General features: G+C 37.6%; 1 protein-coding gene across 1 annotated transcript in view; it reads right to left on the minus strand.

The window, feature by feature from the left end:
• Nucleotides 1–14,995, minus strand: part of OTOG (otogelin) — a 100,224-nt gene that overhangs the window by 23,663 nt on the left and 61,566 nt on the right. Inside the window, exons 34-39 of the mRNA XM_050336791.1 lie at nt 7,079–7,196; nt 6,339–6,418; nt 4,075–5,935; nt 2,148–3,810; nt 1,351–1,519; nt 249–385 (exon numbers count right to left, since the gene is read on the minus strand). Coding sequence (XP_050192748.1) covers nt 249–385; nt 1,351–1,519; nt 2,148–3,810; nt 4,075–5,935; nt 6,339–6,418; nt 7,079–7,196 — 4,028 coding nt within the window. The remainder of the gene's footprint in view (nt 1–248; nt 386–1,350; nt 1,520–2,147; nt 3,811–4,074; nt 5,936–6,338; nt 6,419–7,078; nt 7,197–14,995) is intronic.

The following is a 14,995-nucleotide window of genomic DNA, read 5'->3' on the forward strand; positions in this document are numbered from 1 at the left end:
CACATACAATAAGATAACATGGATCTACTTCTCATCTTCCAGCTGTCTCAGAAGGAACCATGCATATGCAGTCAGGTGATAAAGTGTTATACAAATTGTGAGTGTTGTACAATGCAAGTACAATTCATAGATATTGCACAGAAGTCAATAATAACCACGACTATGTAATATTAACTATGCTCTTGCTTTTAAGATACATCTTACTAGTAGTACCAAACACCTTCTGTTAGCTGATAAATGTTAGTTACCATTCTACAGTCAAGGACATGGATGGTTATAGTTTCATCTTGAGTTTGACTAACAATGTAGGATGCTTCTTTGAATAAAGCCAAATGATTTCCATCATAGGTTACAATGCTCAGATCAGAGAAAATGGTGCAACGACCTAAGGGAAAAAAACAGTAAATTTTTTTTTCCAACTTATTTTAGAACTTCAGTAAATATTACAAAGTATGAAGATAAACAAATTTTAGATGATTGACTGACTAGCTTACTAGAGTTTCATATATGCCACATATATTTTCAGCTATATTTAATAATGTTGCATCTCTGTAAATGGACAGCAGAGTCAAATCCTGTATATTTCAGAGGGACAACCTGCAGATCTCTGCAATTATCTATTTACTTACAGGTCTTGCCAGCAAGGCTTTGCCATTTTTAGAAACCCTAAATTAGGAAAAATCACGAATGACAGTAGCTCCCACCAGATCCTTAGTTCCCTTCTAGTCTTGTTCCTAAGGTGGAAAGTTTATATTTCCCAGTCTAATTGCTAAAGCTTTTGTGTTTCAAAGACCTTGAAGTTCTACTCTGTTTCAAACTCTAGAGCACAACCAGAAATTGCAGTTGCTTATCTCTGCATACTTTCCTTGCTATTATGTACTAAAACAAATTTTCTTCAAGGTTTGGATTCCTTCTACCCAGTTCCAAGCAACTGATGAGACTGACTACTGTACAGAATCCCCAAACTGCTAACAGAGATAGTTAACAGTTTGGGGAATCTTCTCATCCTCCAGAAGATATAAAATGAACCAAAGAATCCAATGACTATATTGATTAAGTGTCCCCTGATTAGACAGACCAGTGATAAGATGTGTCTAAGTCAGACTTGGACATATTTACTGCAGATACCTAAAGCTGAGTAAGAGGAATATCGTAAATTAAAGGAGAATTTTGAGTTAATTTCCCTGGATGTACAACTAGAATTATAACTTTCATTAGTCAGTGAGTAACTCGTACAGTGTGCAGCTTCTACGCCTATGCTATGGTATAGAAGTGTCAGTTTTTAGCCTTCTTACACATGCATTAAATTGCTACCTAAATTCACTTCAAAGGTACATAATTAAAACTTACATGCACATTCCCACTTTGGGCAGCATTTGTCACCATTCATTTGAATAGCAAATCCTAAAACTCCACAGCTGGGTTGAGTTGCATTGTATGGGCAGTTCTGGGACTTATTAACTTGGATCAGTTGTCCATCCAAGCAAATGTGTTTTATGCACTCATCCTCTGTGATTGGCTAAGGCACATTTAATAAAAGACACTGGTTACCATTCTTATCAATGTACTATCACAATATTGCCAAGTTTTTGTTTAAAAAAGGGGTTCACATTCTTCAGGTACAGAATACTTATTGATCACTACGACACAGAAGTCATAGAAGCTACCAGTGAAGAGCATGTTGAAAACCTGACCGTTCTGAGGACACATTAACATCGCCGTCTTGTTGTAAAGGTGAGAACAGCACTACTGAATTTTTAACTTTACTTTGGAAAAAGTTGAGAAGGAAAAATACAGAAGGGCACAAGTAGGAATAATAACAGGAATCTCTGGAAAGATATGTTTTAAGGAGGGCGACATGACAAAAGCATATAAAAGCATCATATTTTGCCAAAACCCCCATTCTTGTAACGCTCACACCTCAGCAAACTGAGGCCTAAAATTGAGTGTAGAGCATGGCATTTAGAAAAAGAAATTATGTGCAATGAAATCATCCAAGGCTTCAGATATAACTGATAACACAACTGGGCTCCCTGATTGATAAAGACATTTTAAATCCTAAAGATAAAGGTATAGTTCAAAAATTTTTAATCAGTGTGTAAAAGACATGTTCCAAAACAGACAGATAAATATTTATAGCTACTCACTGTACAAGTTTGAAGAGTTGCTGTTTCTTGAGGCACCATAAAAGGTGATGCTGTGACTCCTGACACGGTTTCAGCTGTTGCCAGTCCATCAGAAAGTGTTGTAGTTAAGCCATGAAGTGGTTTGGTAGATAAATAGGTAAACGAGGAAACTGATGGAACTGTTGTGTCATTTGGATGATCAGATACCGTTAACAGAGAACTCACAGAAGGTGTTTGCACCTCAGATGATGTTTCAAGTTTTGAACTTTGAGCAGTACTGACTGATGATGCAGCTAGAGAAGGAAACGGTTTTGATTCAGAAGATGAATGTATAGTGGACAGAACTGAAGTTTTGTTTGTGAAATACGGAGAGTAAAATGTCTGAGATGTTTCTGGGGTAATGGTAACACCCTGAGTAAGAAAAGGTTGGACTTGGGTTGGTAATTTTGGCTCTTCAGATTTTACTGTGTCAAGGGACATGGCTCCTTTTGCTTCTGAAGTAAGAGAAGTGGGCTTCACAGCACTTGTGGTGGGTTCTGTGACTGCTTCTGCTTTGCCTAAAATTGCTGATGCAATACTAACATTTTGCCCAGCACTGCTCATCATTGAAGAGGCTGAAGCTGCAGCTGTACTTGCTACAAACGTGGAGCTGAAGGTGGTGGTTGAGGGTGTGACCTGCTTAGGTAACACTGCGGTTTTCTCCGTATCGCTTTCGCTTGTTGATGTGGATGGCCCACTCCCCATCACAATGGGAATTTCTGTTGTTTCTGGTAACAAAACCATTGAAGAGGCTGACTTAGAACCTGGTGAAGATGAGGTTGTTACAAGTGCTTGTCTTGAATCAAGTGATTCAGTAACCGAGGTCTGGCGAGTGAATTTTAGATCCGTAGCTGCCTTTTGTGTGGAAAATGAAGGAAATGGCTCCTTTTTAATTGTTGTTAAAGAGGAGGAAGCTGCAAGCACTTCTGGTGAGAAAGAGGGAATTTTGGTGCCAAAAATAAAGTCAGCTGTTGTCCTAGTTGGGACTGCAGACTGCAAAACAGAAGTTCTTAATACATGTGGCTGCGTGACTGAATCAGTTAAATGCAAATATTTTTCAGTTGGTAAAAGAACTTTTGTAGGACCTACCGAGGAAGGCAATATACTTGAGTGAATGCCTTCAGGTAGTGAGGTGGTTAAGGGGTATAAGGAAGTCGGTTTCACTGTAGCTTCAGTTGTGCTAAAGACACGTTGTGGCTGACCAGTGGATTTTGTCAGAGTTTCTGCAGGATACTGGTAAACTGGGGTAATGCTTTGGCTCATCAACGGAGGTTCAGAAGCCTGATGATCAAGTTTCATAATCTTCTGAGTAGAAAAATGTGGTGTAACCACGGTCTTTGTGGTCTGTACTGAAAGTTTATCTCCTGAAGATGTCTGCCCAGAGAAGGGGCCTGCTGAAGATGGAGGCAGGGATGGCTGAGCTGCAGCTGCTGTAAGTTCCACTGTATCTGTTATACTTTGGACTGTAGGTTTCAGTGCTGTAGAAACTGTTTTAGTTTCTACTGTTTTAGTTTCTACTGAATATTTTGGTGTGGTTGTTACTTCTGGTATCCGTTGTGTTAAAGAAGGCGAAGAAACTAACTTATCTCCTAGATACTGAGAGGTAGAGAAAGTGTAAGAAGACTTTGTTACTGGAAGTACAACAGAAGGGGATGGAGAGGATTTTTCTCTGTCTGTCATTACTTTTGTGGTTGTTACAAGCTGGCTGCTAAATTCAGAGGATGGGGAGATTGTGGCATTAGTGATATTCAAAATGGCTTTGGCTGGTGATTTTTCATATGATACTGTTGTTACTAGACTTGATTGTTCTGTTATAGTGGATAAAACAGAGAAAGTCAGGACTGGAGAGGTCTTTTCTGTTGTTAACATAGATTTTCCTGTAGTTCTTGGATACAAAGGGATTGTTTCATGGGATGTATGTATGGGACTGAGAGTTGACAGTGATACTTCTTTTCCATCTGAGGGTAGTGAAGGAAGAGAAATGTTTAAAGGGATTAGAGAACTTGATGGTGAAAAAGTCAAGGCAGATGGCTTTCTAGCAGAGGTGGTAGTAATACTTTCCACTTGTGATTTATCAGGCTGTGTTGTCAACAATGCGGTTTCAGTTCCACTAAGGAGAGTAAGTGGAGATTCAGTGATGGATGTTCTTTGAGATGATTCTCTTTCTGTAGCTACAAAAGGAACTGTGGTGGTTTCTTTGACTTTCATTTCTGATGTGGGAACACTACCTGAATATGCTGAAGTGCTTTTCTTGGCTGTACTTGAAACCAGAGTTGACTTGTGTTCAGTAGATGTTTTTCCAGAAAACAAAGTTGTCTTTGCTGCTAATTCAAAAGGGGATGTTATTCTGGATGTTACTTTAACAGACAAAGGTGTCACTCTGATAGTCTCAGCCACAAGAGGATACTTAGTGTATAATGTAGTCAGGAATTGTGTTGTATTTACAACTGTGTAAGAGGGATAACCTGTAGTTGAAACAGTTTTAAATGTTTTTTTAAATTCACCTGAAGCTGGAGAAGCAGGAGTAGGAACAGACACTGAAGGTCCTTTTGTAGAAAAAGTGAAAGATTTTTCAGTTGTAGAACTAGGGTGTAGAGAATATGGAGGGAAATAGGAACTTGATGTATGCTCCACATGAGATGATGTTTTGGGAATTTCCTTTTTATGAGTTGCAAGTGATAATAAAGTCATTTCTGATGATCTCTCTTGAGTTTGTAGAGTTGTCTTCTTTGGACCTAGAGTTGTAGTGAAAGGTACCTCTGGAGTACCAGTCAGGTGTTGAACCATTGCAAAAGGAGGTTCTATAGTTGCCTTTTCTAATGAAATAGATGGCATGGATGTTGGTGAAAATGTTGTCTTCACACTTTGCTTGGTTAAAACAGCTGCTGCTGTTGCTGAAGACACAGGTTTTAACAAAGAGGAAGTAGTGAGCATAGGAGAAACTGATGTTACTGTAACATTAGCTACTGTGCTAAAAGACTGTTCTACACCGATTTTTGTCTCTTCTGAAGTTCCTGTTAAGTTTACTGGTGGTGTATATGAAGGCTCATCCAGAGGTGGTGATCTGGAAAACTGTGGCACATATGCAGTAGTTTTATCTGTTACTGATTCAGATGAACTGGGTGTAAACCTTACAACTCCTTCTGGCTTTACTTGAGCTTCTTTTGTGGGAAGTGTTCTTATGGCTATTTCTGATATTTCCATTGTTTTAGTTTTGACTGGCATTTCTGTTGTTCTAAGTATGAGTGGTGTCCCAGTAAAAATAGAAGTAGTAATTGGTTTACTTTCTGACTCTGTGCTTGTAGTCACTGCATGTGTAGCAGTTAGTGTCCGAGGTTCTGTGGCCCTCAATAGTTTAGTGGAACCGCTACTGATCACTTGTATCTTTGTGGAAGTTTCTGAACTGACAGTTGATGTAAACACAGGAGAAATGTCAACAGAAGCAAACAAGCTTACACTAGATTTTGTTGCCCCAGATATTGCTGTAGTGCTTCTCCCAGATGTCATTTCTGTTGACTGTGATGAAATATTTGATGATATGGTTGGAAGTGTTATATTAGATGTAACAGCTGAAAATTCAGTTTTCCCTGTAGTTGCAGTGAGCTGCAATTTTGTAGCAAGTGTTGTTTCCACGTCCTTTGCTTCAGACACAGGAAACGAAGTTAAAGCTTCACCGATCGCTGCCAAACTTGCACTTGATGTTATGTATGGAACTGCTGGTGTTTGAATGCTGGGAGGCAAAGGTGGAGTATCATCTGCAGGTTCAATGCCTGAAATCAGACACAAGGAAACAGTCTGAAATTTATGAACAATTATAGTGATGAAGCTAGCTTAGTTACGGGTTAGCTCATATAACCAATCTCTTCAGTTGCCTTTAAACTTCTACAGCTCACAGACACAATAAAAAATAAATTCATTAAATCATTTGCTTGAAATATAATGTAACTGAAATGTTTTGAAGCAAGAACATCTTTCTTAGTTTAAAATTTGTCTCATATTTTTGACAAATGAAATTATTTTAACAAAAGTGTATGTTCGGTGAGCTCAAGATTCATGTAACTAAGGTCACAGTTACACAAAAGTAGGCACTGATATTTGAAATTATGAGTAAAGAACTAAGAAATTAATAAGCTAAGTATAACACATAATATATATATAATTTTTTATACATACAGTCTTCAAAATACACGCATCTCTGAGTGATTTCATCCAGTAACATATTGAGAGGGCAGGCAGGGATACATCCTTCCACTCTAAAAGAAAAACAGTTATGATTAACTAGTTGAACAGTATATTCCGGATTAAGAATTTAATTCTAGGAAAACAGAATTTATGTATAAAGTATTTCTGGTTCACCTCAGTGTACTCCCTCAAAATGTCATTGCCATGACTTCCATTCTCACTCAGACCTAAGCTAAAGCATGAACTCTGTGGTGCTCAGCCTTTGAAATTAACAGTCACAGGTTCAACAGTGAATACTATTGCTTAAGAGACACCAAACATTTTTACATGCAAAAATCCATATGCCAGTTTTACCAGGCTTAGAAAGAATTCCAACTGGGAAGGAAAAGCAAGGACAGATATTGGCTGTTGCTATGAGATAATGGAAATATAGGGGCACAACTATTTGAAACCAACTTGTAACAACCTTTCTTTATTAATACCCTCTCAGACTGTACACATACAAATATACTAGTTGTTCCAGAATCTGACAGTACGCTAAGGGTGGAAATGTTGCTTTTTTGTAGCTGCAGCAGCAGGTTTTATTCTATTTCTTTTCTCTTTCCCCTGCCTCCTTTAAAAGAACACAGTCCTGATATACTAAGCATATATCTGGTCCCTTATATTCCTAATATCCTGCTTAAGTATATTGCCCAAATTACTCACTTTTCCATAAAAATACAGGTACTTACTTTGGTACTGTCTGACAATTTTTTCCCAAGGGGTCTCTACATGTCTTGAAACAAGGACTTGTACAGGCATCATAATGCCATTCACATGTAGAACGGGACAGAAATTTAAATTTGACATCTGAAAATCATCAAAGGTCTGTTATTCTCATATATTTCTAGAAACACACAGAGATACATATCACTAAGAGACATGCTTTACATTCACTGCAGCTCTAAATCTGCTACTGTTTCTACCTGTTTCCTCTACAAATAAAATTGGTAATATCTTTAACTACTGAGGTTTTTAAAATAGAAAGCCAACCAGTTTACATTTATGCAGCATATATTAGAGTATGCTTGCTCTACAGTGTGTTTTACTCTTTGCAGTGCTAAAAAATATCATTGAATTAGCCACATTTACTGTATATTACAATCATACGAAAGTTAAAACCAGGCAAGTTAGAGCTGTTGCTTCTAAGTTTTAAAAACTCTATCAACAACAAAACTATATGTTTGGTTATTCAAACAAAGTGTAAAATTAAGCAATAATTGGACAGAAACATCATAATCTTAGAATCAAAATTAAACCCACTATTTGGATCCACTGATGCACTTCATAGCATAGGCTATTGTAACAGTTGCTTACTTCATGTGTAAAATTTGCTGATATAACACAAAGGTGTACATAACTTGTATAATACAATTGTATTTTAAAAGCTAAAACAAAACACCATTTCAAAGTAATCAGAAATTATGCCAACTAAGGCTCTTTAAAGCAGTATGTCTTAACATTTGATCTTCTCAAAAGCTGTACAAGATACCCACTCCAAGAGAAATTCATTCAAAACCTCAAAATATTCTGAATCTGAAATTCTAACTGCTTCCATAATGAATAAAGTAACTCACTTAAGATGAAACACGTAGTCTTGCAAAGCTTAAAACGTATAATGCACCACACAAAATACCAGCACCAGTAATGAAACTGGTACCAGTAATTAAACTTAGAAAATGTAAAAAAAATTCCAAACCTAAGTCAACCAAAATACAACAAAAAACCACCCCAACTTGACTTCAGAGCATCTGTGCAGACAGTCCTTATTGAAAGATTTCCAAGTCACATAATGGGAACTCAAAGTACAAATTCAGATAGAGGAAGAGTTAAACTTCAAAGTGAGAATAAACAGAAATAAGGATCAGATATACTTCCAGTACTTACTAAATTACGCTGAAACTTTAGAAAATTAATGTAAAGAAGAAACAGAGTGAGTGTAAAATCTGAGAGACACAAATTTATGGCAATCATCATGTGGGTGACACACACTTGTATGTTCAGATGCACTGTCACGTTTTCTTTTTCACTCCAGCCCTCCCCTGCTGCCTGCAGAATGCTTTCCCACACAGTACTACGTTAGTCCAATGCTCTTCCAGCACTTGCAAGATTTACACAATATATCTGGATTTCAGTACCTGAACTGTGACAGCCCACCCCAGCTCCTTCTAGTAGCAGTAGGGCAGGGCAGCGACCCATCCCTTACATTTGCGCCTCTACAAGACACCATCATGATATATGGGTTCCCTCTGAACTGGTAAACCTGAGCTTAGAGCAATGTTCTTCAGAGCCTAAAAAGAGTAACTGCCCTTGATGTTTACATTAATCACCAGAAAGAAAATGCTTACTGCTTAGAAAGACTTTCCATTTTTGATGTTTTTAAGTATTTTTTCTTTTAAGTTTTGCTGATCTTTGCTTGACGGGGATACAAAGAAAGTAGCTCTTTTACATCTTCTTGAAGACAGTCATTTTTTCTGTGAAGAGCCTAAAAAATTGTTCTTCCTGCAATTTAGGGACATCTGTACTTACAAGTAATTATCTCTCTGTCATTATTAACCAATTAATGTCTTCTTTTAAAATACAAATAATTCTCTTAAAAATATAAATCAAACTCAGACAAAAGGGTGTGTATGTTGCCATCTAGTGTCACCCCTTTTACATCTCACTTTATCCACGGATGTTACTTGTCACTGCTTTTAAAAACATTATTCTTAGGACAGTAAAAAATGCTTTTATGAAGTTATGTGCCCATAAGAAATTAAGTACATGTCCCTGAATTCTTCTGTGACCTGTTCTACTGAAATAAATTTTAGTTACTTAAATCTACTGGAGGAATTAAGGAATTACTTCCATACATTTTTCTGACTGATGTATAGGGGTTTGTATGCACTGACTGGTCAGAGTGATAAGGTTTAAGAACAAAAGAAGATACATGACAGAAAGACAGAGTACATCAGAGACCTGTTGGCAGAGGCAATCACCAACAATAGTAACAACCAGCAATGATAGTAAAGCCAAGTGGAATCCAGGAAATCTCATTCATCAGTCTACCCTAGATTAAGTGCAGAGACCAATCCACAACTTTTAACTCTTGCCACAAAACTCACCATTAACCACAGAATAAGTCTGAAACACAATAAAGGTACAAGCTTTGCAGAGGACATACTGTAACCCAAAGAGGAATGATAGCTTCTCAATTTAGCAGAACAGTGATCGTGAATTAACACTTCCAAGTACTGGGATTAACATACCATCTCCCATTCTCCAAATAAACTTCATGAAATGATAGCCATGCTTTCCTCAAGCTTTTCTACAGATTAAGTTCACAGAGTCTGGTGGTGTTGCATGCCTTGGTAGGAATTAGGGCGAATTTCTACATAAAGGCATAGCATTTGTTGAGTGGTTCATAAACACTGATTTGAGTCAAGAATGAAGTCATGCTTGTCTGCAAATTTTGCCCCTACATCTGCAGAACGAACTATGGACAACAGATGAATTCATGAACCTGGTCATAAAAATTGCTTTCAAAGAGATGTAGAACCAGTTGACATTTTGTTTTCCAGTCAAGGGATTTTAGAGAATTGAGTATGCCAGTCCAAGCTGTATTAGCATGCATTAGTGTATAAATTACTTTACAGAGCACACCAAATCCCCACAGCAAGAGTTGAAGATACTGCATTGTTTTTCATTATCTCTGAAAGTTTTCAGTATGTCTCAGTAAACCCAAGAGGTATAGTGAAATCTGTGCTTTGTATGAGTTATTAGAAAATGCCTTTCAAGCATTAGGAGAACATCAGTTCAGTAATTTATCATACTTAAAGTTTTTACTAAAGTAAACATCACTTCTAAAATGCCTAAGCATCCCAAGGACCTAACACTGACTGCACAAGCCACTGTAAAACAAAACAAAACAAAAAACACAGCACAAAAACAAACTCTCTACTCTGCACTGGTGCAGCCTCACCCTAAGACCTGTGTGCAGTTTTGGGCACCACAAGGAAAGATTAGAGAGCGTCCAGAGGAGGGCAATGAAGATGGTGAAGGGCCTTGAGGGACAGACGTGTGAGGAACAGCTGAGGTCACTTGGTCTGTTCAGCCTGAAGAAGAGGAACTGAGGGGAGACTTCATTGTGAGGGGAAGAGGAAGGACAGGCACTGATCTCTTCTCTTCAGTGACCACTGACAGGATACAAGGCAATGGTCTGAAGCTGTGTCAGAGGACATTTATGTTAAATATTGGGAAAAGGTTCTTCACCCAGAGGGTGGTTGGGCACTGGAACAGGCTCCCCAGGGCAGCGGTCACAGCACCAAGCCTGACAGAGTTCAAGTGTTTGGACAATGCTCTCAGGCACATGGTGTGACTCTTGGGGTTGTCCTGTGAAGGACCAGGAGTTGGACTTCGATGATCCTTATGTGTCCATGTCCCTTCCCACTCAGGATATTTTATCATTCTATGAGGATGCAGTTCCTGCTTAAAAAGTTCAGATGAAGTAGAGATCAGACAGAAAATGCAGGGGAGGAGAAACAGAGGCACAGAGCCATGGTCTGAACTAACATGAAGTCAAGAAAAAGCCAAGAGAACAATAAAGTACACTTATACCTAGCTAAATAATATGTTATTTTGCCTTTTTTTTAGTAATGTGTATTATTAACTGTGACCCCAATACCCACAATCATTTAATCTTTAATATATAAGGAAAAGCAGTAACAACGTGCTTTAAAGCCATTCAAGCACCTGTCTCCCTAAACTAAGGGAAATATTCCTTTCAGTATCTGTATTAATTTTAGACATTGCCTTCCACATGAGACCAGCCTCAGCTTTCTCATTACTACAATACTACAACTCCCATGACTGAAACCACCACAGCACAGAAACTCTGGATTTTGCTACTGTCATGGTATGAATTCTTTTTGCTAGCCAGGATGCTCATCAGCCACCTCCACCACATACTTCCCATTTTTTTAATACTTAAATTTCCCCTCCAGCAACCATTAATACGAGATTACTGTACCCTATGCAAGAGCAAAGTTCACTCACAACAAAAGAATGATACACAGTTTACAGACAATGAATCAAGCTTCTGATATCAGGCATGTGTTCCTCAAAAGGATTCGTCATGGCATTTGAAAATATCCATGTGTCTCCTAGTGAAGTCTACCAGCATTTGTCTTCTGTTTGGTGACACAGCAAATCCTTTACAAAATGGTGAATTATGTCCTGGGTGGCAGTTGCTGCAGTTGACACACCAACTGAGCCCGCAGTTCTCCTACCTCACAGGAGCGGAGCATATCAACATATTATGGTACTGCAGAAAGCTTTTGAAATGAATGCAGATATACACACTGCCAAAGATGATATACTAAAAGATATTCCCCAACTCCATTGCTTTCTCACTTTCTTGGACATCGGAGCAGCATTTTTTCCCCTGTAACTAAGGATTTTTTTTCTCTGTGGCTTTCAAAAATAGTACTGTGATAACAGGAACAGTTGCTACCATTTAATGAAGATTTTAATTTTTTATCATTGACAGACTGTGGTATTCTGTTGAGCCACAACCACCTTTCCTAGTACCTTGGCTACCTTTTGGTGTTGACAATTCCTAATGTTCACCAGTCCAGACAACCTTGCTTTTCTCTGCTTTTACCTTACAGAGACAAAATTTGCCATTGTTAGAATCTGTACATTATGAATGTTATGCCCCCCAAAATGGTTATTTACTTAAAAGTAAACCCTAAAAATTGAAGAGTTCTACTGTTAATAAAAGGTGGTATTTAAAACACGGGTTTAAAAATATAATGAAAAAAAAAAGTACTTGGATTTTCACTCTGATCTGATACTTTTTTATGTTTTGATACTTTTCCCCCAAATTTAAAAAAAATTAATAGGTATAAAAATTGCTTTAGAATTAGTTCTATTTATAACGGTAGCAAAACTCTGCTTAGTGACTTAGATTGCCTATCTCCTCAGTTACAAGTTTAGAAACATGAAATCCTATCTACCCACTTAACATACACAAACTACCAGCAAACTCTGCTCATGACTTCTAAGTTTCTTCAACGAGAAATGTAAGCAAATATCACTGGAAAAATTGAACTTCGTGCCCAGCCAAAACATCATGGAAAGAAAAATGTAATTGTCTACCTCTCAAATACTTACTGTTCAGTTTACCATTACAATGTTAACTGTTTAATCTCCTCCTATTTTTTCAGTTAAAAATGGGAGGTAAAACGTTATTCTACTGTAACCTCATTCTGATTTGAAGAGCTACCAAGCAGATGTGCTCAGTGACATGGCCTGGATTTGCAGGTTCAGCATCAGGTGCTCAGCATTATCCAGTCCCAGGGCCCATGTCATGATCTTTTGGGCCAAGAAAGCCCATGAGCTCAAATTATCTCACAAAAACTCATTATGAGGGAAACAGGACATTCTAGAAAATTAATTCTATTCATGGAACAGCATAAGAGTAAGTAGAAGCTAAAATAGCCAGTGTTATCATGTATAAATTTGGCTTAAGATGGAAAGATGGCTTTGCAAACAAAAAAAAGGTTTTCATTAAAATTCATTAAATTTTCAATTTTGTACTATGTTTCCAAACGTGATCCAGTTAATTAAGATACAAACATTAAAGGGAACCAAAAATGCTCTGTATCAAACAAATATTGACAAATACCTCTGTGCAGTGTGCCTGTATCTTGAGCTTTTAATTTCAGCTGAAAATTCTCTAAAACAGGCCCATATTTATTGCAAGTTAGCTATTAAAGCACACAACTAATATTATTAAGAATTTGGTTGCAAAATTTGTATAGGGCAAGTCACATTTTTATAACAGACATAAAAATAACCCATAGTGACTTTAAAGGGGTGATAATTATATGAAAGATAAAAGGTAACTAGCTTGAGCTCATGATTTTAAAAAAAGGTAAGAAAACTGCAACTATATCCATAAAAAGATCATCAATTCCCTACATACACTGATTCCCCAGCAATTTCAAATGTCAAATTGATCACTCCTACATGACACCTCTGTGCTTGTCCATCTGGTAGACCAAGTGCCTTCTTTCTTTTGACTGATTGCATACCAACCCATTTGCCAGTAAAGATTCCTGAATAGAATGTAAAAATTTATTTTCTTGTGAGTAAGAATAGGCTAAATATTAAAATTCAGTTATCAACTCAATTTCCTCAAAGGTTTGTAGGAACAGACAGCAGACAAATCTAAGTATAATGAAAGTAACCCAATTTAAAAGCTGAAGTGACTTCTCATGGAAAACACTTCGCAGCCTTAACCCATGAGCTATTCTATAGTGCAATTTATAGCCAAAGTATTCCAATGCAACAATATTTATCTTGATGAGACTGGAAGAAGTGACTCGTCAGCTGACTTTAAACAGATACGTATCTATTGCTGTGGCGATCAGGTCATTTAAAATTCTTCCTTTTGAACGTGCGTCACAGAGCATGAAGAAGTCTCATGAGGAACTTTCTGGCCAAGGGGATTTACTGGGTCTATTATTCTGCTCCCGATATTTATCCTCTGATTCCGCAGGAATAGCTGTTCCAGAGTTTCTGATCTAATATGTAAAGCATTTACAATAGTCAGCAGGAAACTCAATACGCTTTTGCCTGCGCACTCTGGAGCTGGTGTAACTTTTCCATTAACTTAAACAAATGCTGCTGTATTTTTAGACCATGTAATTACCCTACATCAGCAGCCTGGCCCTTGTGAAAGTACACTGGAGAAAGATTCGAGCCCTATGTTTCTCTGCTTATAAAACTCTGAAACCCAAGCCCTCGGATGTGGCGATTAATGAAATACCTCTTGATCATTTGATCTGGTCCCACTTGCTGAGGTAAATTGTTTTAGCTTTCCATTGGCATAGATAGGATTTTTTGGTATAATGACTGGAGGGTAAAGACTTCACACTTGAAAAGACATACCATTCTGTGTTAATGGACGACCACTGAGAATTGGAACATGTTTTAACCTTCTTCATTCCTCCCTCAAAGATAAAAGACTGAGGAGATATTTTTGTTATGTCCGAAAAAGTTCCTTGCCTGAAATGCTGTACGAACATCCCGGTAATAGCATTAGCTCTATAATTCCGCTGTCCAAAAACCTCAACATCTTTGTGATTACAAGCATTTGTCAAGAGGCAACAGGCATTTGGCAATGACAAAATCTGTCATTTTTCTGAAGTTGGAGTGTGCCAGTCAACAGCTGCATTAGGCTGTCAGCATAATGTACTGCAAAACACCGGCAGATTCACAATGACACCATTAACACTTTAATTCAATGTTTTGATAACAAGAAGCTCCACAGGGCATACAGTTGGCCTCTTCTATCATAGAAGTCAGAGGCTGCTTCAGGTTTGCCTGTGCCAAGATTCAACATGGTCGCTGCAAAACACGGCCAGGCCACGCCTCATTTGATACAGTATTTAATTTTTTTTCTTTGTAAAACAATTTCAGTGTCAGAGAATGAAGAAACTATTTTTTAAAATGGTATTGCCAGGAATACTTATTAAAATGCTCCTGTTACCCAAATAAATAAATTGCTAATCCATTTAAAACTACAGCACAATAAAAAGATTTAGAACATAAAAATAAAC

Source organism: Myiozetetes cayanensis, unplaced genomic scaffold, assembly GCF_022539395.1.
Source record: "Myiozetetes cayanensis isolate MyiCay16 unplaced genomic scaffold, myiCay2020 scf6-25, whole genome shotgun sequence".
In the NCBI taxonomy this organism is placed as follows: domain Eukaryota; kingdom Metazoa; phylum Chordata; class Aves; order Passeriformes; family Tyrannidae; genus Myiozetetes; species Myiozetetes cayanensis.